Source organism: Schistocerca serialis, chromosome 8, assembly GCF_023864345.2.
Source record: "Schistocerca serialis cubense isolate TAMUIC-IGC-003099 chromosome 8, iqSchSeri2.2, whole genome shotgun sequence".
NCBI lineage: Eukaryota > Metazoa > Arthropoda > Insecta > Orthoptera > Acrididae > Schistocerca > Schistocerca serialis.
Window position 1 is genome coordinate 297,554,441 of NC_064645.1, and position 24,569 is coordinate 297,579,009.

The following is a 24,569-nucleotide window of genomic DNA, read 5'->3' on the forward strand; positions in this document are numbered from 1 at the left end:
TTGCACTCCCTCGATGTCCTCCGTCAATCCTACCTGGCAAGGATCCCACAACGTGCAGCAGTATTCCAGCACAGGACGGACAAGTGTAATAGGCTGTCTCTTTAGTGGGTTTGTCGCATCTTCTAAGTGTTCTGCCAACAAAGCCTTCCTCACAATATTATCTATGTGGTCTTTCCAATTTAAGTTGCTCGTGATTGTAATTCCTAGGTATTTAGTCGAATTGACAGCCATTAGATTTGTGCAATTCATCGTATACCCAAAATTTATCAGATTTCTTTTAGTACCTATGTGGATGACCTCGTACTTTTCTTTGTTTAGTGCCAATTGCCACTTTTCGCACCATACAGAAATTCTCTCTAAATCATTTTGTGATTGGAATTGATCATTTGATGATTTTACTAGATGGTAAATTACAGTGTCATCCGTAAACAATCTAAGGGGGCTGCTCAGATTATCACCTAGATCATTTATGTAAATCAGGAACAGCAGAGGGCCTACGACACTACCTTGCGGAATACCATATATCACTTCTGTTCTACTCAATGATTTACCGTCTATCACTACAAACTGTGACCTCTCTCGGTGGAAATCATGAATCCTGTTACACAACTGAGACGATACTCCATATGCATGCAATTTGATTAATAGTCACTTGTGAGGAACAGTATCAAAAGCCTTCTGGAAATATAGGAATATGGAATCGATGTGAGATCCCTTGTCGACAGCACTCATTACTTCATGGGAATAAAGAGCTAGCTGTGTTGCACAAGAATGATATTTTCTGAATCCGTGTTGGTTATGTATCAATAAGTCATTTTCGTCAAGGTGATTCACAATGTTTGAGTACAGTATATGCTCCAAAATCCTACTGCAAATTGAGATCAGTTATATGGGTCTGTAATTCAATGGGTTACTCCTATTTCCTTTCTCGAATATTGGTGTGACTTGTGCTACTTTCCAGTCTTTAGGAACAGACCTTTCGTCAGGTGAGCGATTGTATATGATTGCTAAGAAAGGCGCTATTGTGTCTCTATACTCTGAAAGGGACCTGGCTGGTATACCATCTGGACCGGAAGACTTGCCTTTCTTAAGTGATTTGAGTTGTTTCGCAACACCTAAGATATCTAATTTTATGTCACTTATGCTAACAGCTGTTCTGGTTTTGAATTCTGGAATATTTACTTCGTCTTCTTTCGCGAAGTAATTACGGGAAACTGTATTTAGTAACTCCACTTTCGTGGCACCATCATCGGTAACATTTCTATCATTATCGCGCAGTGAAGGTATTGAATGTTTTTTGCCACTGGTGTACTTTACATACAACCAGAATCTCTTTGGGTTTTCTACCATATTTTGAGGCAATATTTCATTGGGGAAACTATTAAAAGCATCTCACATTGACATCCGCAATAAATTTTGAGCTTCCGTGAAACTTAGCCAGTCTTGGGGATTTTGCATTCTTCTGAATTTGGCATGTTTTTTTTGTTGCTCCTGCAACAGTGTGCTGACGTGTTTTGTGTACCATGGTGGATCAGTCCCGTCTCTTATTAACTTATGCGGTTTGAATCTATCTACTGCTCTCGATACTGTATCTTTGAATTTGAGCCATATCCAGTCTACACTTACATAATTAGCTTGGAAGGAATGGAGACTCACTCTCAGGAAGGCATCAAGCAAATTTTTATCTGCTGTTTTAAGGAGATATATTTTGTGTTTATTTATAGTGGTTTTGGTTGATATGGTTTTGAGCCTCACTACAATGACCTTGTGTTCACTAATCCCTGTATGCGTCTTGACGCTCTTTACACAATCAGGATTATTTGTGGCTAAGAGGTCAAGGATGTTTTCGTAACCATTTACGATTCTGGGCTCATGAACTAATTGTTAAAAGTAATTCTCAGAGAAAGCATTTAGTACAATTTTGGAAGATGTTTTCTGTCTACCACCAGCTTTGAACATGTATTTTCGCCAACAAATCGAGGGTAGATTGAAGTCTCCACCAATTATAACTGTATGAGTGGGGTATTTATTTGTAATGACATTCAAGTTTTCTTTGAACCGTTCAGCTAATATATCATCTGAGTTGGGGGTTGGTGGAAAGAGCCAATTATTATTTTGGTACGACTGTTGAGTATAACCTCTATCCATAGTAATTCGCAGGAACTTTACAAAACGCCTTCTCAGAAAACTACCTATAACAGACATATAGCACCCTACTCATGATGGAAATATATTGGATCTAAGGCAACACATGGACCTGACCTATTTGATCACATCAAAACTGGTATCAGTGACCATGATGTAGTTGTGAAAGCAATGATTACCAAAGTGCAAAAGACAATTAACACAAGCAGAAAGATTTAGATGTTCAGTAACCTAGATAAAAAAATTGTATCTCAATTAGGAACTTGAAACATTTAGCACAGGGAAGGAGCATGTAGAGGAACTCTGGCTCAAGTTAAAAAGAATAATCAACCATGCACTGGATGGATATGTACAGTTTACAATGGGAGGGAACATCAATGGTATACAGTCACTGTAAAGAAACTTCTAAAAAAAACAGAGATTACTACATAATAGGCATAAAACAAAATGTAGGGCAATAGATAGAGATATGCTGAATGAAACACATTTGGCTGTGAAGAGGGCACTGTGTGATGTCTTCAATGACTACTGTAGCAGAATGTTGTCAAGTGATCTTTCACAGAACCCACAGAAATTCTGGTCATATGTAAAGGCTGTTAGTGGCCAGTCCCTAGTGAATGAGACCGGAAGTGAAATTGAGGGTAGCAAAGCAAATGCTGAAATGCTAAAATATGTTTTCAAATTTTCCATTACAAAGCCCCAATTTGATCCTCGTACCACTGAAAAGATGAATGAAATATGTATTAGTGTCAGTGGTGTTGAGAAACAGCTGAAGTTGTTAAAATTGAACAAAGCTCCAGGGCCTGATAGAATCCCTGCCAGATTCTATACTGAATTTGCAGCTGTGTTAGCCCCTCTTCTAACTACAATCTCTCATAGATCCCTTGAACAAAAAATCTTGCTAGTTCTTGGAAAAGCCACAGGTCACAGCCACCTACAAGAAGGGTAGCAGAGGTGATCCACCAAACTACTGTCCAATATCCTTGACATCGATTTGTTGCAGATTTTAGAACATACTCTGACCTCAAACATAATGAGATAACTTGAACAGAATGGCCTCCTCAATGCCAACCCCAGCATGGATTTCAAAAACATCGATTATGTGAAACCCAATTTGCACTTTTCTCACATGACATACTGAAAGCTTTGGATCAAGGCAACCAGGTAATGCAATATTTCTTGATTTCCCAAAAGCATTTGACTCAGTACTGCACCTACACATATTGTCAAAAGTACAATCATATGAGGTCTCAAATGAATCTTGTGACTGGATTGAGGACTTCTTTTGTAAGGAGGACACAGCATGGTATCTTGGATGGAGTCATCATCAGCTGTAGATGTAACTTCGGGTGTGCCCCAGGGAAGTGTGTTGGGACCCTTGCTGTTCACATTGTATATCAATGACCTTGCATACAATATTAATAATAAATTCAGGCTTTTGGCAGATATGCAGTTGTCTATAATGAAGTACTCTCTGAAAGAGGCTGCATTCAGTCAGAAGCTGATAAAATTTCAACGTGGTGCAGAGATTGGCCACTTGCTCTAAGTGCCCAGAAATTTAAAATTCTGCACTTCACAAAATGAAAAAATTATATCCTCTGACTATAATATCAATGAGTCAATGCTGGAATCAGCCAACTCATACAAACACCTGGGTGTAACACTTTGTAGGGATATGATTAGATTAATTATTCATTCCATAGACCCATAAAAGAGGGAATCCTCCTGGGTGTGGAACATGTCAGATAAACACATTACAAAAATGTAATTAGAAAAACTTGAGTTTCATTAATTTTAATGATCCTCAGTCAATAAACAGTAAAATTATGTACATGAATTAAATTTAAACTTCTAATATTTATAGGTTTAATACTTACATCTACTTTCATGAAATCCATCTTTCAGACATTTGCTAGTTTCTTGGCTATTACAACCAAGTATTGTCAAAAATTAAAGTATAATAAATTTTCATTAAAATGGTCTACTGCACTTGTTGAGAAACTCATGGATGGAATAGAAAGAGTTTGCCACCAAAAATTCTTTTAAATTATGTTTAAATTGTGCCTTGTATGAAACTAAACTCTTAATAGTTGCTGGTAACTTACTGAAAATATGAATTGCCAAATACTGGACTCCTTTCTGGGCAAGAGTAAGTGATTTTAAATCTTTATGTACATTGTTCTTATTCCTAGTATTGATAATGTGTACCAAGCAGTTAGTTGGAAAAAGATATGTATTATTTACAACAAACTTCATTAAGGAATAAATACACTGAGAAGCTGTGGTTAATATGCCCAATTCTTTGAATAGGTTTCAACATGATGTTTTTGGATTTACACTACTCTTTACTCTTATTATACGCTTCTGTACTCTAAAAATTTTCTCTCTGTTTGTGGAGTTACCCCAAAATATGATACCATATGACGTAATGGAGTGAAAATAAGCAAAATATGCCAGTTTTTTTTATATTTATATCTCCTATGTCTGACACCATTCGCATTGCAAAAACAGACTTGTTTAGGTGCTTTAGCAGTTCATTAGTATGTTGCTCCCAACTGAATTTATTATCAAATTGTAATCCCAGGAATTTTACACTCTCAATTTCTCCTATTTCCATGTCGTCATATTTTATACACACACCAGAAGGAAATTTCTTGGAAGTTCTGAACTGCATATAGTGAGTCTTTGAAAAGTTTAATGACAGTGAATTGGATATGATCCACTTATTAATGTCAGTGAAAATTTTATTAGCTGCCCTTTCTATATTTATATTTTATTTACTATTTATTGCAATGAAATGGAATGATCACATAGGTTCAGTTGTGGGCACAGCATGTCGTAAACTTCAGTTTATTGGTAGAATATGGGGGAAGTACAATCAATCTACAAAGGAAATTGCTTACAAATCATTCGTGTGACCAGTTCTAAAATATTGCTCAAGTGTGTGGGAGCTGTACCAGATAGGACAAACGGGGGATATTTAACATATATAGAGAAGGGCATCAAAAATGGTCAGGGGTTAGTTTAATCTGTGGGAGTGTGTCACAGAGATACTGAAGGAACTGGACTTGAAGACTCCTGAAGATAGACATAAACTATCCCCAGAAAGTCTATTAATAAAGCTTCAAGAACCAGCTTTAAATGATTACTCTAGGAATACAATACAACCCTAAGTATCGCTCACATAGGGGTTGTGAGGACAAGATTAGAATAATTACTGCACGCAGAGAGGCAGTCAATCAATCACTCTTCCCATGCTCCGTACATGAATGAAACAGGAAGAAACCCTAATAACTGGTACAATGGGACTTACCCTTAGCCAAGCACCTCACTGTAGAGATGTGATATTATATATTGTGTACTGTGTTCCATCAGCAGTGAAAAGGGGTCCCACAGCTCAGACGACTGTTCACCTGACATTACACATAATGAACAGGGTCTGAATCAACTCTTAAGTGATAATCACCAGATTATGTTTTAGCAATTGTGTGCACAGCTGAATGTTGGCTATAATGCCTTAGGAAAGACGTTATTGTTAGGTACTCACAAAATGTATTGTGCGAAATGAGTCCCGCAAATACTTACACGAGGAAGGGAGTGACAGTGGTGGTGGGTAGTGGGGGAACACTTGACTGTAAATTTGCTGGGATATGCTGTTGTCAAAACTGTAAGACAGATTGTTCAAGTTTTCATGAGAATAGCGTACAGGATCTTATTCATTGTTGGCAAAAGTGGATAAAAACTATTGTGACCATGGGGAATGATGACATTATGCAGCTGAAATCTTGTTCTGTTTAACTGAGTTATTGTGATTTCCATGTCTATTGTATGTTGTACGAAAATAAATGGAAGATATCAATTTTGAAATAATCCTCACAGACACATTGCAGCATGTATGTGATTATGATTACATAAATGCACGATTTATGACTCACAGAAAACCATATGGTGTGCAAACAGGGCAACTAAATTGGTGGTATGCAGTCAAAGAGTGCCTGCTTATGTTTCAATGGATTCTCCCTGAAAAACAGTTTGTATTTGGGTACATAAAATAATCAGTAACAGGTAGATGAATGATGAACAAGCAGCCATGCAAACATCTCTGACATTTTCGATGGGTGAGAACTTAAGTGACCCTGGAGGATGGGGAATTAGCAGTACACGTCATTCTTTACAGATGTCTCACACATCTGCTGTTTGAAGTATTTGTGGGTTTGGACAACAAAAGCAGCATGTGTGTCACCATTCCTGCCCACAGCAGACAGTGATTAACTGTTTAAACAGACAGTTTCACATTTAGTGCAGTGTTCCATCATTAAGACACCATGGAAAAAGCTGTACAACCAGTTAAAGTTCCTGCAAAGAAGATGTGAGTCACCATGTTATGTGATCACTTGTACTATCCAGCACCAGCTCATTACTGCTAATGATCCTCTTCTATCCACTGTTTCTATGCATATACCACTTCTGCAAAAGCATGACCAAAATGAGCCAAAATGTTACAGTATTATACACTCATCCTCTGTCTTATTCAAACTCACATGCATATGTTGAGTCCTTTGACATTCATACACTTGCTTTCACATTTCAAGGTCTGTCAGTCTGCTCTTCACAGTCCAATTTTGACAACACTAATCTTTCCAGTAAGATAAGTGCTGCTCGGCCTTTATATGCACAACAGGTACATAATCTTTATCATTTATGCTGGCATATTGTTCTAAATATCCAGTTTATTTGAATTAATTGAAGTCAGTACCTTTGAGTGTTGCAATTTTTCACAAATATTTAGTTTTACATTAAGATAGGATGAATAGTTGCTGAGTGCATGAAATTTTATTATCCAGTTTACATTTAACCACCGTGTCCTGAAGCTAAGAGTAGATTACCTGGATTAAAACAGAATAATCTGTTGCACGCAGCTTCATCATTACGTCCACCCCATATGTAAATCTTCTGCTCATGTTCAACAGCTGTGTGTCCATACCTCTGATATGGGACAGTGATTTTTGTCACATCATTGTATTCTGGTGTAGGTAAAGCGTGCCACCTGTAGTTACCTACAAAATATAAAGTCAAATTAAAGGAAATTTAATACATCTGTAAACAAGTGCAGTTTCATTTATGACTACATAATGGAGGTTCCTAAGCAAGCAAGACAAAAATGAAAGCTCAAATAACAAAAAAATTCACAAGCCTAAAAAGTGTACCCTGAAATTAAAATGAGATAAAGCCGAATCTGGTCTGCACATGAATGTTAAAAGAATTTAGAAAGTCTTTTTTAACATATGGGAGGCCATATGCAATGATACACATGCTGAGAATGCATCACCTCTTTGACCTCAACAGATAATCTTATACTTGTAATTTCATAATGTTACAGAATCTATACAGTAAATTATTATGAGTGTTAAACGCTGCCATTTTTTTACTTAATGACGATCTTGCTGTGGAGCAGAATATAACAGACCAGTGTATGCAGTGTTGCTTGCTTTCAGGTGTAACACTGTACAAAAGGGGAGAGAGGCTGGATGTGGCTCATTATTTATTCTAAGAATGTGTGGACATGTCTGGACCACCACAATTCCTCAAATGCAAAATAGCCACGATCTATCTTCATGGCATACTCGGTGAAATCAATATCAACATTTTCTCACAGGAACAAGATAATACTGAAAAAATTTCTAACTATCACTGTTTACAGTTGAATAAAATCTGCTCCATTTTCAAGCTGCGATACTTTCAAATAAAATCAGACTTTCAACACTTGCCTACTCCGAGGGTGGCTAGCACTTTGAAAACTTTCTTGAGACTAAGAAGTTTATGTCCACAAATCAGCAAGTTTTACACAGCATTGCTTGAGCGAAATCAGCTTGCCCTTTTCCCATGTGATACACTGTAAACTACGGATGAAGGGCAACAGGCAACTGAGTGAAGTGGTGCAGTGGTTAGCACAATGGACTCACATTTGGGAGGATGACTGTTCAAACCCTAACCAAGCCATCCTGATTTAGGTTTTCTGTGATTTCCCTAAATCACTTCAGCCAAATCCCGGGATGGTTCCTTCCCCACCCTTCCCTCATCTGATGGGACCGATGACCTCGCTGTTTGGTCCCCTCCCCCCAAACCGATCGACATATGGGATAAGTTTACAGAAATGTTAATGGATTGAAGATGCCTTAAGTAAAGAACCCAGGATGTTGTCCTCCATGGCGAATGTTCATCAGGGATAAGGGTATCATCAGGAGTGCCCCAGGGAAGTGTGATAGGACTGTTGTTGTTTTCTATATTTTCTATATACATACCTGATTTGGCAGAAGGGTGGGTAGCAATCTGCAATTGTTTGCTGATGATGCTGTGATGAACTGTAAGGCATTGAAGTTGAGTGACTGTAGAAAGACACAAGATGACAGACAAAATTTCTAACTGGTGGAATGAATGGCAACTAGCTCCATATGTGGCAAAACACAAGTTAATGCAGATGAGTAGGAAGAACAAACGTATTATGTTCAGTTACAGTATTACTAATGTCCTGATTGACACAGTCAATTTGTTTATATATCTGGGCGTAATGTTGCAAAGCAATATCAAATGGAATGAGCATGTGAGAACCTTGGTAGGGAAAGTGAATGGTTGACTTCGGTTTATTTGGAGAATTTTGGGAAAGAGTGGTTCACCTATAAAGGAGACTGCATATAGGACACTGGTTCAACCTATTCTTGATTACTGCTTGAGTGTTTGGGACCCGTACCAGGTCAGACTGAAGGAAGACATTGAAGCAATTCAGAGGCAGGCTGCTAGATTTGTTACCAGTAAGTTCGAACGACATGTACGTTCTACGGAGATGCTTCGGGCATTCAAATGGGAGTCCCTGAGGGTGGGTGATGTTCTATTCGAAAAACACTGTTGAGAAAATTTAGAAAACCAGCTTTTGTAGCTGACTGCTGAATGATTCTATCGCTGCCAACATAAATTGCGCATGAGGACCACGAAGATAAGATTCAAGAAATTAGGGCTCATATGAAAGCATATAAACAGTCATTTTTCCCCATCCTCTATTTGCGAGTGGAACAGGAAAGGAAATGGCTAGTAGTGGTACAGGGTACCCTCCACTATGCCCTATTCGGTGGCTTGAAGAGTATCAATGTAGATGTAGCTTTCGACTCATGGCCCATGTCCGTGCTGAGTGCTAAAGCACTCAGGCTTGCTTCACGTTTCTCGCGCTGCCATGCCGCACTGTCTGAGATTGAGGAGAAGGAAGAGGGGAAAACAGCAAATGCATCACATTTAGGTGACAGAGCAGTCACACTGCATGCAACTTCATTTTGTATTTCTCAATGACATAGACCACAAACAAAACAAGTTTTCACAATTAATTAATTATTTTTGGTGCACTGAAGACATAATGTAATTTTTATCTGGTTCAAATTGTCAGCATACGGACAGACGTAGACAATTTCACAGAGTTTCGGCCTCAAGTTGCCATGTAATTGCAACTTATTTAGTTTCATAATTGAAACAAAAAAGTCTTTCATACAAATACGTTTATCAACATATCGTAGCACTTTTGCAACCCCATTATGGAGACTTGGAAAATCTACCTGACGAAAGCAATGTAGACATCCTGGGCAGTTTTAATGTAAAAAGATTTGTAATTGAAACTGGAATTACCTTGCAGGCCAATCAGTTATGTCTGTACATGCACAGGGCACTTTCAACTGAAATGACAAATGGTCTCAAAAACAGCACAAAAAGAGACATAAGACTGACAGTGTCTTCCAAAGCTTTGTAAAACTGTCCTTTTAATTCTTGCGAGACCATAATGAATTCTTCGCACCTCACACCTTCTGAAATGCCAGTGACCTTAGGGAACTGGACTGTCTTTGTCAGAATGTGTCCCTTTGACAATGCAATTTTCTTTTTAAGTGCATCCCTTTCAAATCAGAAAGAAGTTACCTTGCAATGTTTTACTGTGGGCAGTGTGAAGTCAAGTCCACTTCAAATGCGAAGTCTGCAATCCATTCCTGATGTTCTAATTTTTGTTCCTGTACTCCTATTTTCTTAAGAAATTTGACAACAGCAAATTTTAAATAGAAAAATCATTCCAGGCATGCTGCTTGACTTAACCAATGTACTTTGCAGTAATATACAAAGTCTCCATACTCTTCATTCATTTACATTGGAAACTGTTGTAACCGAGAATGGGTGTGACTTCAAAAATTTTACTATTCATACCACCAATTTCCCCAAGTGCTCCATGCCTGAAAATTTCACACAGAGTACTTCCTGATGTACAGAACAACGAACCCTGTCTGTCGACTGTTTTGTTTTTTGCTCTTTCATTGTCATCTAAAGGTTTAAATTCTCTCTGCGTGGTACTGTGATGTCATTTCACAGAAAATAAGCAGTACCTGTCTCTTAGGTGAACTGAGAATTCTCATCCCTCTCTTCTGTCATTCCCATTCATTTTAAAGAACTGTGATGATACAATACTAGTATGCCTCTTTATGCACGAACAACCGCTAGACTTGTGAACATCCTTCATACCACCTACAAATAGTGACGGGTAAACAGCACTAACACCACAATTCTGCTGAGATCAGAGTTTTGCCGACTGAAAAATAGTGCACCACAATGCAAAATGAAAGTCATGTGATTGCAGATACTTCTGAGAAACACCCAAGCAAACCAGAGTGACAGGCCAGGCCTTGGTATGCCTGTGGCTTGCACAGACAGCATGCATGCAGTTTGGTTGTGGCTGGCCCTGATCTACACCATTATCAGCAGGAGTAAAACCTACCAGCCAGTCTGGTACAGTTTTCCACTTATATAGATGTGGCAGGAGTGACTGGAATCTTCCATGGGTCTGAAATGAAGAGCAAATGGAAAATCAAGTTGAGCAGCTCTTGGCATCTTTGGCTTATCTCGCAACGAATGACGTCAGGTAGTGCCACGGAACAATGCACATTTGAAACTGCCAACCTGTCTCCCACAAAGTGTCAAGCATCTGTCTTCACTTTGCTCATGCCCAGTTATTTGTATAGGTTGACTGATTCCAATTATGATCCAGTGATATTGGAATCATGGGCCCCTATATTTCTGCATTTTGTGAAATGCACAATTTTACATTTTTGAACATATAAATGAAGTTTCCAATCTTTGCACCAATTTGAAATCTAATCAAGATCTAACATGGTATTTCTGCATCTTATTCAAATAGTATTTGTTACAGATAACTGCATAGTCAGTCTGCAAGAAGTCTGAGGTTACTGTTAATACACAACATGAACAGCAACCGTCAACAAATTTCCTTGAGGTATAAACAAACAATGTTCCTCCTCATGTAGCAACCCACACTAATAAGAGGAACTGAGCTTTCCATAGTCAATATAGCCCCTGCGTGAATCACCTTACCAAAGCTTTCAGATGTCCTGTTAATAAATAACAAAACAAGGCAAACTGATTAATTCATTACATTTTTCCCTAGTTGGTTAGATTTATGGACTGTGCTTTAATTTTTGAAATTAACCAGCCGACAAACATATTGCAACTGTTCTGAGCATGCATGTTCTGCTCGGTGACTGCTGCCCACAGTGCACACCTAGTGGAGTATGATCATGTATGCCCTGGCACACATCAGCTATTGGCCCACCCTTGCCTGCGAGCAGGCATTTGAGCTGGAATAGTCTGATCTACATCTTAATCAACAGGATAATGGAGTAACAAAATTTCTGCAGTTAAAAGGTGTACAACTTTGCTTCTGCTGTTTTTTCCCCAACATATGAGGCTTTAATGAAACAAACTGGTTACACATGTATCATTCAAAGTGTTTTCCATTGCTGGCCACTACTTTCTCCCACCTTTTGGGCAGTGTACGAATCCCGCTTCGAAAAACTTGTTCATCTTTTGAAGCGATCCACGAATCGATCCAATTTGTGACTTCTTCATGAGATCGGTAGTGTTGGTCAGCCAGGCCATGCACCATTGATCTGAACAGGTGATAGAGGGAGCAATGCCTGGAGAATACAGCGCGTGGGGTAGGACTTCCCATTTCAATGTTTCCAAGTATGTTTTGACCTTTTTTGCAACGTGGGGGTTGAGCATTGTCGTGCTGCAAAAACCACTTTATCGTGCCTCTCCCTGTATTGCGGCCGTTTGCCTTTTAATCCTCGGCTCAAACACATTAATTGCATTCAGTAACAAGCACCTGTGAATGTTTCACTTGTTTTTAACACCACATAGTACAAGGTGCTGAGCTGGTCCCACCAAATGCAGAGCGTGATCTTGGAGCCATGAATATTCGGTTTGGCTGTCGACGTGGAAGCATGGCCGGGATATCCCCACGATTTTTTGCATTTAGGTATCGTAATGAACTCATTTTTCATACCTGGTCACAATGCAATGCAGAAATCCCTTCCGTTTTTGCCTCTGAAGCAACTGTTCACAAACGCACAAATGCCATTCAACGACTCTTGGTTTCAGCTCACAAGGGACGCAAGTTCCTTCTTTCTGAATCATGCCCATAGCCTTGACACATTTTGAAATGGCTTGCTGTGTCACTCCCACTAATCGTGCCAATTCTTCTTTAGTTTGATGCGAGTCTTCACTCAACAATGTCTCCAATTCTGCATCTTCGAAAACATTCTCTCTTCCACCACTATGCTGGTCTGTGACATTAAAATCATCGTTCTTGAAGCATTGAAACCATTCACAACATGTTCTTTCACTAACAGCATCCTTACCATATGTACTTGAGAGCATTCAATGACACTCAGCCGCTGTTTTCTTCATATTGAAACAAACAGTAACACTTCCTGCAAATGACGAGAATTAGGTTCGTAAACTGGCATTTTCAATCAAGAACAACTTTATGATGCAGACACAAATCAACTAATGTTTGAATGAGGTTATGTTGACCAAAGTCCAAGCTAACTGCCTGACGGCTGCGATCTGTTTGTTTTGAGCGCTAATTACCGTTGTTGCTACCTATCAGCAAACAGCAGAAGCAAAGTTGTACACCTTGTAATAATGTCAGACGGGAACTTTTCTTCCCATATTTATAATTTAAGTTCAGACAGTTCCTATTTCACGAAGAAAAGTAAGTTTTGGAATAAATCTGATGTACGATGCCATAATTTCAGATACACCAAAATTAAAAAAGTAATTTTCTTGTCTGTTTGGATGATAAATTAAAAAAGATAATGAATCAAAATAAATATTGTGAAGCATAAGAAGGTATCAGGATGGAGAACTCCACCACAATTTTCTAGCTCTTTAGCAGAAACATTGGAAATACCAGATAGATCAATACTTTGTCCTGACTAAGACCCAAGACATCATCAAACTGGCGGGCATAAGCAACTTATGTAACTCCATTATGACAATCAGGCTTCATTAGTAGTTATCATCTTCAGTCTGAAGATTAGTTTAAGGCATTTCTCCACACAACTATACCCTGTGCAAGTCTCAACATCTCTGCATAACTACTAAAACCTCTATCTACACTCCTGGAAATGGAAAAAAGAACACATTGACACCGGTGTGTCAGACCCACCATACTTGCTCCGGACACTGCGAGAGGGCTGTACAAGCAATGATCACACGCACGGCACAGCGGACACACCAGGAACCGCGGTGTTGGCCGTCGAATGGCGCTAGCTGCGCAGCATTTGTGCACCGCCACCGTCAGTGTCAGCCAGTTTTCCGTGGCATAAGGAGCTCCATCGCAGTCTTTAACACTGGTAGCATGCCGCGACAGCGTGGACGTGACCCGTATGTGCAGTTGACGGACTTTGAGCGAGGGCGTATAGTGGGCATGCGGGAGGCCGGGTGGACGTACCACCGAATTGCTCAACACGTGGGGCGTGAGGTCTCCACAGTACATCGATGTTGTCGCCAGTGGTCGGCGGAAGGTGCACGTGCCCGTCGACCTGGGACCGGACCGCAGCGACGCACGGATGCACGCCAAGACCGTAGGATCCTACGCAGTGCCGTAGGGGACCGCACCGCCACTTCCCAGCAAATTAGGGACACTGTTGCTCCTGGGGTATCGGCGAGGACCATTCGCAACCGTCTCCATGAAGCTGGGCTACGGTCCCGCACACCGTTAGGCCGTCTTCCGCTCACGCCCCAACATCGTGCAGCCCGCCTCCAGTGGTGTCGCGACAGGCGTGAATGGAGGGACGAATGGAGACGTGTCGTCTTCAGCGATGAGAGTCGCTTCTGCCTTGGTGCCAATGATGGTCGTATGCGTGTTTGGCGCCGTGCAGGTGAGCGCCACAATAAGGACTGCATACGACCGAGGCACACAGGGCCAACACCCGGCATCATGGTGTGGGGAGCGATCTCCTACACTGGCCGTACACCACTGGTGGTCGTCCAGGGGACACTGAATAGTGCACGGCACATCCAAACCGTCATCGAACCCATCATTCCACCATTCCTAGACCGGCAAGGGAACTTGCTGTTCCAACAGGAAAATGCACGTCCGCATGTATCCCGTGCCACCCAACGTGCTCTAGAAGGTGTAAGTCAACTACCCTGGCCAGCAAGATCTCCGGATCTGTCCCCCATTGAGCATGTTTGGGACTGGATGAAGCGTCGTCTCACGCGGTCTGCACGTCCAGCACGAACGCTGGTCCAACTGAGGCGCCAGGTGGAAATGGCATGGCAAGCCGTTCCACAGGACTACATCCAGCATCTCTACGATCGTCTCCATGGGAGAATAGCAGCCTGCATTGCTGCGAAAGGTGGATATACACTGTACTAGTGCCGACATTGTGCATGCTCTGTTGCCTGTGTCTATGTGCCTGTGGTTCTGTCAGTGTGATCATGTGATGTATCTGACCCCAGGAATGTGTCAATAAAGTTTCCCCTTCCTGGGACAATGAATTCACGGTGTTCTTATTTCAATTTCCAGGAGTGTATTTAAACCTGCTTATGTTATTTGAGCCTCGATCTACTTCTACAATTTTGCCCCCTCCCTCCCTCCCTCCCCCCCCTCCTAATTTTGAACAAGTATCAAAGTGGCAGTTATTTGATGCCTTAAGATGAGCTTTATCAACTAAAACCAATTTTTCACTCAAGTGGTACAATAAATTTATTTATTTTTTCAATTTTATTCAGCATCTCCTCATCAGCTATTCCATTTACATATACCATTTTCAGCATTCTTCTCTAACAGCACATCTAAAAAGCTTGCACTCTCTTCTTGTCTAAACTGTTTATTCTCAAATTTTCACTTCCATACCCCGTTATATACCAGAAAAATGCCTTCCAGAAGGATTCCTAACATTTAAGCTTATACTCAATGTTAGCAAATTTCGCTTTTTCAGAAATGAATTTTGTGTTATTACCAGTATTTGTTTCATATACTCACTAGTTCATTTATCATCAGTTATTTTGCTTCCCAAATAACGAAACTCACCTACTACTTTTAGTGTCTCATTTCATAATCTAATTCATCAACATCGCTCAGTTATTTTAAGTACAGTCCATTACCCTTGTTCTGCTTTTTTTTAATGTTCATCTTGTAACCTCTTTTCAATATAGTATCAATTCCAGTCCTTTGCAGTCTTTGGCAGAACATAATCATCATCATAAAAGCTCAAAGTTGAGCTTTTAATCCTTTTCCAAATTTCTCCTTGGTTTCTTTCACAGTTTGCTCAGCATATAGCCTAGATTGAATAACTCAAGGATAGGCTACAACTCTGTCTCATTCTCTTCTTAACTAATTCTTCCCTTTCATGACTTTCCATTCTTCTAACTTCAGTTTAGTTTCTGTACAAATTGCAGAGAACCTTCTGTTCCCTGTATTTTTTCCCCTGCTACTTTCCAAACATTTCCCCATAAACATCATCAAAAGGTTTCTCTAATCCAAAAATATTGTAAATTTAGTTTTATCTTTCTTCAACCTACCTTCTATAATAAATTGTAGCGTTGTTATAGCTTTACACATTCCGACAGTTCTCCGGAACAACAATTGATCTTTCCACGTTGCCCTCTACCAGTTCTTTTTTTTTTTTATCCTTCTGTAAGTAATTCGTACCAGTGTTGCAAACAATACCTTATTAAAATTACGATTTGGTAATAACCACACTTGTCAGCACATGGCTTCTTTGGAATTTAAATTATTCCTTTCTTCTTGAAGTCTGGTATTTCATCCATCCCACATATCTTGCACACCAGAAGGAATAATTTTATCATGGATAGGTCTCCCAAGGATCCCAATAATTTTGAGGCATTACTGTCTACTACTGCACCTTTTTTTTAAAAAAAGATTTTTCAGTGCTCTGCCAAATTCTTCACACAGTATCATATCACCCATATCATATTCTTCTAACTCTTCTTCCCATTCCAAAATATTGTCTTCTGGTCCACTTCCCTTGTGTATATATATTCCTTCCAACTACCAGCTTTCCCTTCTTTGTCTAGTACTAACTCGTCATTCAAGTACTTGATATTCGTACAGCTGATTCTCTCCCTCCCCTAGCCCTTCCTCAATTACCTCCTTAATCTTCCTATAGCTGGCATCTATCTTTCCCATATTCACACATGCTTCTACAGCCTTGTATTTATCTTCTAGCCACACCTGCTTAATACTTTTTCACTTTCTGACAATTTGATTTTGTTTATTTGTATCGCTTTTGCTTGCTTTATTTTTGTGTCTTCTCTTTTTGTCAATTAAAATCAACACCTCAGATGTTGTCAAATGATTTCTGTATGAAGCACACTGTGCTAATGTGGGAGTGATCTATATGCTTGTAAAACAATAAAGTGGTAGCCAAGATTGCAGGAATTCTTTTTATTCTATGATTACCAGTTTCGGTGAAACTAAAGCCACCATCATCAGATCTTAGGACACATACAGGTTACAACTTCAAGGCAAACAATGGTGATATTAATAGTTTTCCTATATAACGCAGGCCTTGTAACCTGTATGTGTCCTAAGATCCGATGGTGGCGGCTTTAGTTTCACCAAAAGTGGTAATCATGGAATAAAAAAAAATCCTGCGATCTTGGCTACCACTTTATTGTTTTACAAATGATTTCTACTGGGCCTTCTCTTTTTTTCTCTCTTTGATCTTCTCCCCCATTCACTATTTCATCTCTTAAAGCTACTCATTCATCTTCTCTTGTATTCCTTTCTTCTGTTTCAGTCAATTATTGACTAGCGCTCTTTGAACTCTTAACAACCCAAAGTTCTTTGAACTTATTCAAAGACTATCTCTTCAATTTCTTACCTTTCTGCAATACACACAGTTTTAATTTACAGTTCATAACCAATAAATTACATTCAAAGTGCACATCTATCTATGGAAATGTTTTTCATTTTAAAATTTGGTTTTGAAATCTCCACGTTTCTATTATATAATTTATCAGAAACCTTCTGGTGTCACCAGGTCTCTCACTGTATCAAACACTGTTTCATGATTCTAATACCATGTATTAGCAATGCTTGAATTTTATTCTGTTCAAATTTCTACCAGGCGGCTTCCCTTACATTCCTTTCCCTCATTCTTGTTCTCCAATTATTTTTCCGTAAAATACTCCTCCTGCTATCGAATTGCAGTCTCACATCAAAATTAAATTTTCATCTCCCTTAACCACCTGTGTAATTTGTTTAATCTCATTATACATTCTTCCACTCTCTTCACCATCTGCAGTGTTAGCAGGTCTATAAACTTTTACTGCTGTGCTGAGTGTTGGCTTTGGACTTATCTTGGTTCCAATAATGTGTCCATTACACTGTTCATAGCATTCCTATTTTCTTATTCATTATTACACGAACTTCTGAATTACCCATATTTGATTTTTTAGTTATAATCCTGCACTCATCTGATGACAAGTCCTATTTTTCCTGCCACCACACTTCACTAATTCCCACAAGACCTTAAACCTAACCAGTCCCCATTTTAAATTCTTTAACCTTCCTACCCAATTATGGAATATAACAGACTGCGATCTGACACTTAGAACGCCACTCTTGTTTTGTTGATGATGACACGACCCTTAGCAGTCCCCACCTGGAGTATCTGAATAGGGGACTATTTTAGCCCTCAAATATCTTCCCAAGAGGATGCCATCAACATTAAGCTATACTGTAGAGTTGCATGCCCTTGGAAAAAATAACAGCTATTGTTTGGCAGGGGAGGGGAGGGGAGGGGAGGGATGGGGTGGAATTCACTCATGCAACTATAATAAACCCTTAACAACAATTTTGTCCTAAAGAATGTATTCAAACCAAGTGGATACCCATGGGAATTTGAAAGCTCTGAGCTGGGACAAATAGCTCTTCAGCCCCTCCTCAAAACACACCACTTATTTGATATTGTTATCTTCTTAACCCTTTAACTGCTCTGGACGTGTTAACGCGTGCGTCTTTGTACCTGTCCCTGTGTGCTCTGAATGTGTTTATGCGCGCTACCAGTGCTTCTACCTGGTACTCTAAACATGTCTACAACTTCATCAACCAGTATCTGTTTTTCTAACCAAACACCAGCAAAAGTTTAAAAAATACTCCATTCAAAATAAATCATCACAAACTGAAAAAATTTAAAAATACATGCAAGTAGTCTTGGCACACATCGAAATCCCCATGCCACAATACAGCAGAATACCACTTGAGTAGCCTAAACAAAATCGCTAAGTCCACTGATAAAGTGGAATATCCTGTGATAATTTTCAAAGTATGGGAAATGTTCCAACTATGTCATGCCAATCTAGATGACTTATTTAGCCATCAGGATAGCCCAATTTAGCTGCAACATTTCCGTTGCTGCCAAAAACGAATTACCACATATTAATTCACTTTACCAATGGGGTGCATTATTTTGTTTTTGTTGTAGCTGTGTCATCAGACAGTGAGACTGGTATCTTGCACTGTCTGCTATCAATTAATCCTTCTGTGGCCTGAAAGACGCACCTGGTTGCTGGTGTCAAGTCCGAGACAAAACCTGTCCACTGAGTGATTACAAGACACATCAGATCATGCTGTGCTGAAGTTTATACCTCACTTACACCGTAAGTTTACTTTGTTTATCAGATTTCCAGTAGACTATGTTTAGGACTGCTATTCTATGGATTATTAACAAATTCGCTCGAGTCTGGACAACCTGAATTATCCTCTTGGTGTGTTCTTCAATTTACGATAATCCAGTGAAGACTGGAATTGTGAACCATCAACTGACTATAGTATATCAATATTTCTTGTGTTTTAAAGAATGTGTTGCACCATAGTGGGTGTGCAGCTTTGGCTCCTCTAACAGTGTGCTAGGATATTGCTGCGCGAGGATTTCAATGTGAAACCAAGACTGCAGATGTGAAGCTGATACCACACAAAAAATTAATTATTTAACTTATTTTTTACTTTACTACTACACCTCATACATCAAACAGTATTGTAGATTGTGTATCTGGATTTCTGAACTAGAACTGCATACAACCACCACTGCTACGGGAAGGAGCCATTTAACTCCTTTTGTCACTACCCAATATTTACGAAGTAAAGTTATGGTGCTCAGCAAGTTTCAAGCTACTCCTCCATCAATATATGCCTGTTAAACTTCACTGTTGGATCCATCACAATATCAACACTTGCAACGTGCTTTTATGAACAACAAAACATCAACCCAGTTTCCTGACAGAAATTTACCACAGGGGAGCAACACCTCAGGCAACACATCTGCTTCAAAATGCTATCTTCTCACATGTTACCTTTCAGATACACTGCCCACCTAAGACTTCACACATCACATCATCATTACATCACAGGACAAACCAATAACCAGTACTGAATCCTTCCATTAACTCTCTCCTCAACTGACAATTCCACAAAATCTTAAACTTTGATTTTAATAGCTGATTAAACATTTCCATTACTGTAATAAATTCCGCCTGTCCTGCCATTTTGAAATGAGAAGCATGCTGAACACAGAGAAACTCCCTCCCTCTCTCCAAAAATACAATCAAACTAACAGGACAACTTCAGGAAATTCGGGGTTTTAGGGAGGGGACAAGCTAAATATCACAGTAAAAAAAAATACCATGATCCCAAAACACACAAGACGATGAAAAAAAAAATATATATATACAAAATCTACAGAATCTGACACTGTATGGGTCAACAGCAGCTGACGAACCAAAACACCAACGCTTATAGCAAAACTACGGAAATTGGAATCAAACATTTCCCTTGACCACAGCTCACCATACCGAAACACCTATGCCTACATATAAAAATACGAAAATTGGAATCGGTCATTTTCCTTGACCTATAAAGGTCGACTATAACTACTTACACAAAAAAACCGACACCTACAGCTATGAAAAACAAAACCAAAACCACAACACCTCAAAAATTAAAACATCTCTATGTAAATTAAAACACATTCAATACACAAAACATCACAACTAGGAAAAAAAAAAAAAAAAAAAAAAATTACTTGCCACCAACAAATTTCGGCCAGCCATCACACACACACACACACACACACACACACACACACACACACACACACACAGAGAGAGAGAGAGAGAGAGAGAGAGAGGACACCATCAAACACAATAAGACAACATCTACAAGCACAACCAACTGACTCCGCAGCATAATGATGTCACACACCACAACACCCTTAAGTCATGGGTCAAAGCAGACGGGTGGAATCTGAGGCTTCTGTGCACCCTATTTCTTGGTTTCTCCAGCTCACAACTGAACTGTCACTTTCCTATACAATCTAGACCTCAGGTTACGATACATTTCGGTCTGTTACTGCTATTTAAAACACATGTCAACAACAGTGTTGGCACTGGTCAAAGTAGAATAGTTGTATCGCAGTCTTCAACATACTCACCATTCCCACTAGATGTTTATAGGTCTAGTACATAAAACAGTCAAGTCTACCACCTGCAACTACTAAATGACACATTTTAAACAAAACAGATCTACAGAAACAACATCTGCAACTGAACACAAAAACAAAGATATCACATATGCCATCTACAAAACATACATCACCACCACAGAAATTTGCCAATGGCTCATGTTGTGCACTATATCCTTATTTCCTCCCACATACACCTTACAAAATTTCCACGATAGTAAAATTAGATAAATTCAGCACTGTATCAGCAGTTCTCCCATCCGTGCACCATTTAGAATGGGCTAGGAGGTGCAATTGTAACGATACATCAAATACTCCGACAGCCAGAATGAAATTTTTATTCTTCAGCAGAGTGTGCACTGATATGAAACTTCCTGACACATTACAACTGTGTGTCGGACTGAGATTTGAACTTAGGACCTTTATATTTTGCAGGAAAATGCTTTACTGACAGTGCTACCCAAGCACAACTCACAATCCATACTTAAAACTTTACCTCCACCAGTTCGAGCCTCTGTCTGGCACACAATTTTAATCCATAAGGAAGTTTCATATAAGCACACATGCCATTGTAGAGTGAAAATTTCATTCTGGATACATCCCCCAAGCTGTGGCTAAGTCATGACCCTGCAATATCCTATCCTCCAGAAGTGCTCGTCTTGCACATTCTGCAGAACTTCTGCAATGTTTGGAGACAGGAGACAAGGTACTGGCAGAAGTAAAGCTGTGAGGATGGGCTGAGTCATGTAGCTCAATCGGTAGAGGACTTGTCCGTGAAAGGCAATGGTCCCAGAGTTTGAGTCTCAGTCCGGCATACACGGTTTTAATATGCCAGGAAGTTTCATGTCAATGCACACTCTGCTGCAGAGTGGAAATTTCATTCTGGGAACATCCCCCAGACTGTGGCTACGCCACATCTCTGCAATATCCTTTCTTCCAATTGAAAGTTTTCCAAGAGAGCTTCTGTGAAGTTTTGTAGGTAGGACATGAGGTACTGGCAGAAACAAAGTTGTAAGGACAAGTCGTGAGTCATAGTTATGTAGCTCAGTACGTGAAGCACTTCCCCGTGAAAAGCACAAGTCCCAGAGCTCGAGTCTGGGTCCAGAACACAGTTTTAATCTGCCGGTAAATTTCAGACTCTGACATTCATAGTTAGATAGATCTTATAGATATTAATGGTTTCAATATCAATGACAATGAGAGGACAGGGTTTTGAAATATTTAAGAGCAGAAGGACTTCTCAAAAACTGCCACTCAGAGTTTCATACAGTAAAGTATCAGGAATGTTTCTGAAATGCAGCAGCTATTTGCTTAGTTTTCCACTGATTTACATGACCTCGAAGGCAGAGTTCAGGTAAATATACTGAAGCGCCAAAGAAACTGGTATAGGCATGTGTATTCAAATACAGAAATATGTGAACAGGCAGAATATGACACTGCAGTCGGCAACGCCTATATAAGACAAGAAGTGTCTGGTGCAGTTGATAGATTGGTTACTGCTGCTACAATGACAGGTTATCAAGATTTCAGCGATTTTGAATGTGGTGTTATAGTCGGCACACAAGTGATGGCACACAGTGTCTTCAAGGTAGCAATTATGTGAGGATTTTCCCCATACGACCATTTCACGAATGTACAGTGAATATCAGGAATCCGGTAAAACATCAAATCTCCGACACTGCTGAGGTCAGAAAGAGATTCTGCAAGAACAGGACCAATGGCAACTGAAGAGAATCACACAAAATGGCAGAAGCACAACCCTTATGCAAACTGCTGCAGGTTTCAATGCTGGACCATCATCTGGTGTCAACGTGCGAACCATTCACCGAAACATCATCAATATGGACTTTCAAAGTTGAAGGTCCATGCATGTAGCCTTGATGAATGCATGACAGAAAGCTTTACACCTTGCCTGGGCCCATTACATTGACAATGGACTGTTTGTGCCAATAAACATGTTGCCTGGTCGGACGAGTCTCATTTCAAATTGTACTAAGTGGATGGACATGTATGGGTATGGAGACATCCTCATGAATCCATGCATCCTGAATGTCAGCAAGGGACTGTTCAAGTTGGTGGACACTCCGTAATGGTGTGGGGTGTGTGCAGATGGAGTGATTGGGATACCTGATACAGCTAGACCGGTGACACACATGTAAGCATTCTCTCTGATGACCTGCATCCATTCATGTCCATTGTGCATTCCAACAGACTTGGGCAATTCCAGTAGGACAATGTGACACGCCACACATCCAGAATTGCTGCAGAATGGCTGCAGAAACACTACTCTGAGTCTAAACACTTTCGTTGCCACCAAATTCCCCAGACGTTAACGTTATTGAGCATATCTGCAATGTGCTATTCAGAAGGGATCTCCACCCCCTCGTACTCTTACAGATTTATGGAAAGTCCTGCAGGATTAATGGTGCCAATTCCCTCCAGTACTACTTCAGACACTAGTTGAGTCCATGCCACATAGTATTGTGGCACTTCTGCATGCTCGCAGGGGTTACTACACAATATTAGGCAGGCGGACCAGTTTCTTTGGCTTCTCAGTGTATATGTAACAAACAGTTCAGAATATTTATTCAAATAATAGCCTGACTGGTTTTTATTCATTATCAGTATGCCAATGCTCACCACTCCCCATCCCCCCATGTCTCAACAATTTACACTGCTTACAGGCATATAATACATTTCCAGTAATCTTCAGATGGTTCATTTTCAACCATCTTGTTGCTCACTTCTCCCTGTGTTTTAAGTTGGTTTCTGTTGTCATTTACATTTTGTTTGCTGAGACTCCTTTATCAGAAGTGTCCTTACAGTCATAACAAGGGCTATTACTGGAGACATTCACTATCTACCCCCCACCCCCTTCCCAACACAACCAACCAATAGCCCTTCCCAACACAACCAACCAATAGCCCAATGGTCTCTCTCTATTCCTTTTACTGTGTTCCTTCCTTACATAAACACTATCATTAAATCATTAAACTGGCCTTAAATTTGGGAGGATGGAGGCTCATGCTTTGCTCAGGCATCCTGATTTGTGTTTTCCATAGTTTTCTTAAATTGCTTCAGTCAAATGCTGAAACAGTTCCTACAACAAGGTTATGGCCTCTCATTAAGTATGTGTATATTAACATGTCTGTATAAAAGATTCATGTTTTTCATTCTATTAAGCTGACAAGTCTTTTATCATTTTAAAATCATCAGTAGACACAAACACTTATATCAGTGTACAATTAAAGAAAATAATAATCCCTATGGAAATGAGTAATATCTTCTTACACCTGAGTAACAATACCGTAATATGCAAATTTGACAATATGATATTAGCATGAAACCTGATATCAACTCCACAACATTCCACCTATGCGCTGTACAATTTCTCAAGACAAGTTTTTAGCTGATGCTATTGTTTCCTTACAAAATCATATATTTATTTCTGAAATCAAATAAATGGTGTATAGCTTCAAAACAAATATCCATAGCCAAGACTACAAATCACTTCATGACTTGATTAAAAACTAAATTATGAGGTGC

At 39.6% G+C, this 24,569-nt stretch overlaps 1 protein-coding gene across 2 annotated transcripts in view; it reads right to left on the reverse strand.

Annotated features, from left to right (window-relative positions):
* The window catches only part of LOC126416152 (kelch domain-containing protein 3), a 110,699-nt gene that overhangs the window by 80,474 nt on the left and 5,656 nt on the right, over positions 1-24,569 (reverse strand). For both annotated transcript variants that reach the window (XM_050083701.1, XM_050083702.1), the window contains exon 3: positions 7,032-7,202. In XM_050083701.1, the coding sequence (XP_049939658.1) occupies positions 7,032-7,202 (171 nt within the window). The remainder of the gene's footprint in view (positions 1-7,031; positions 7,203-24,569) is intronic.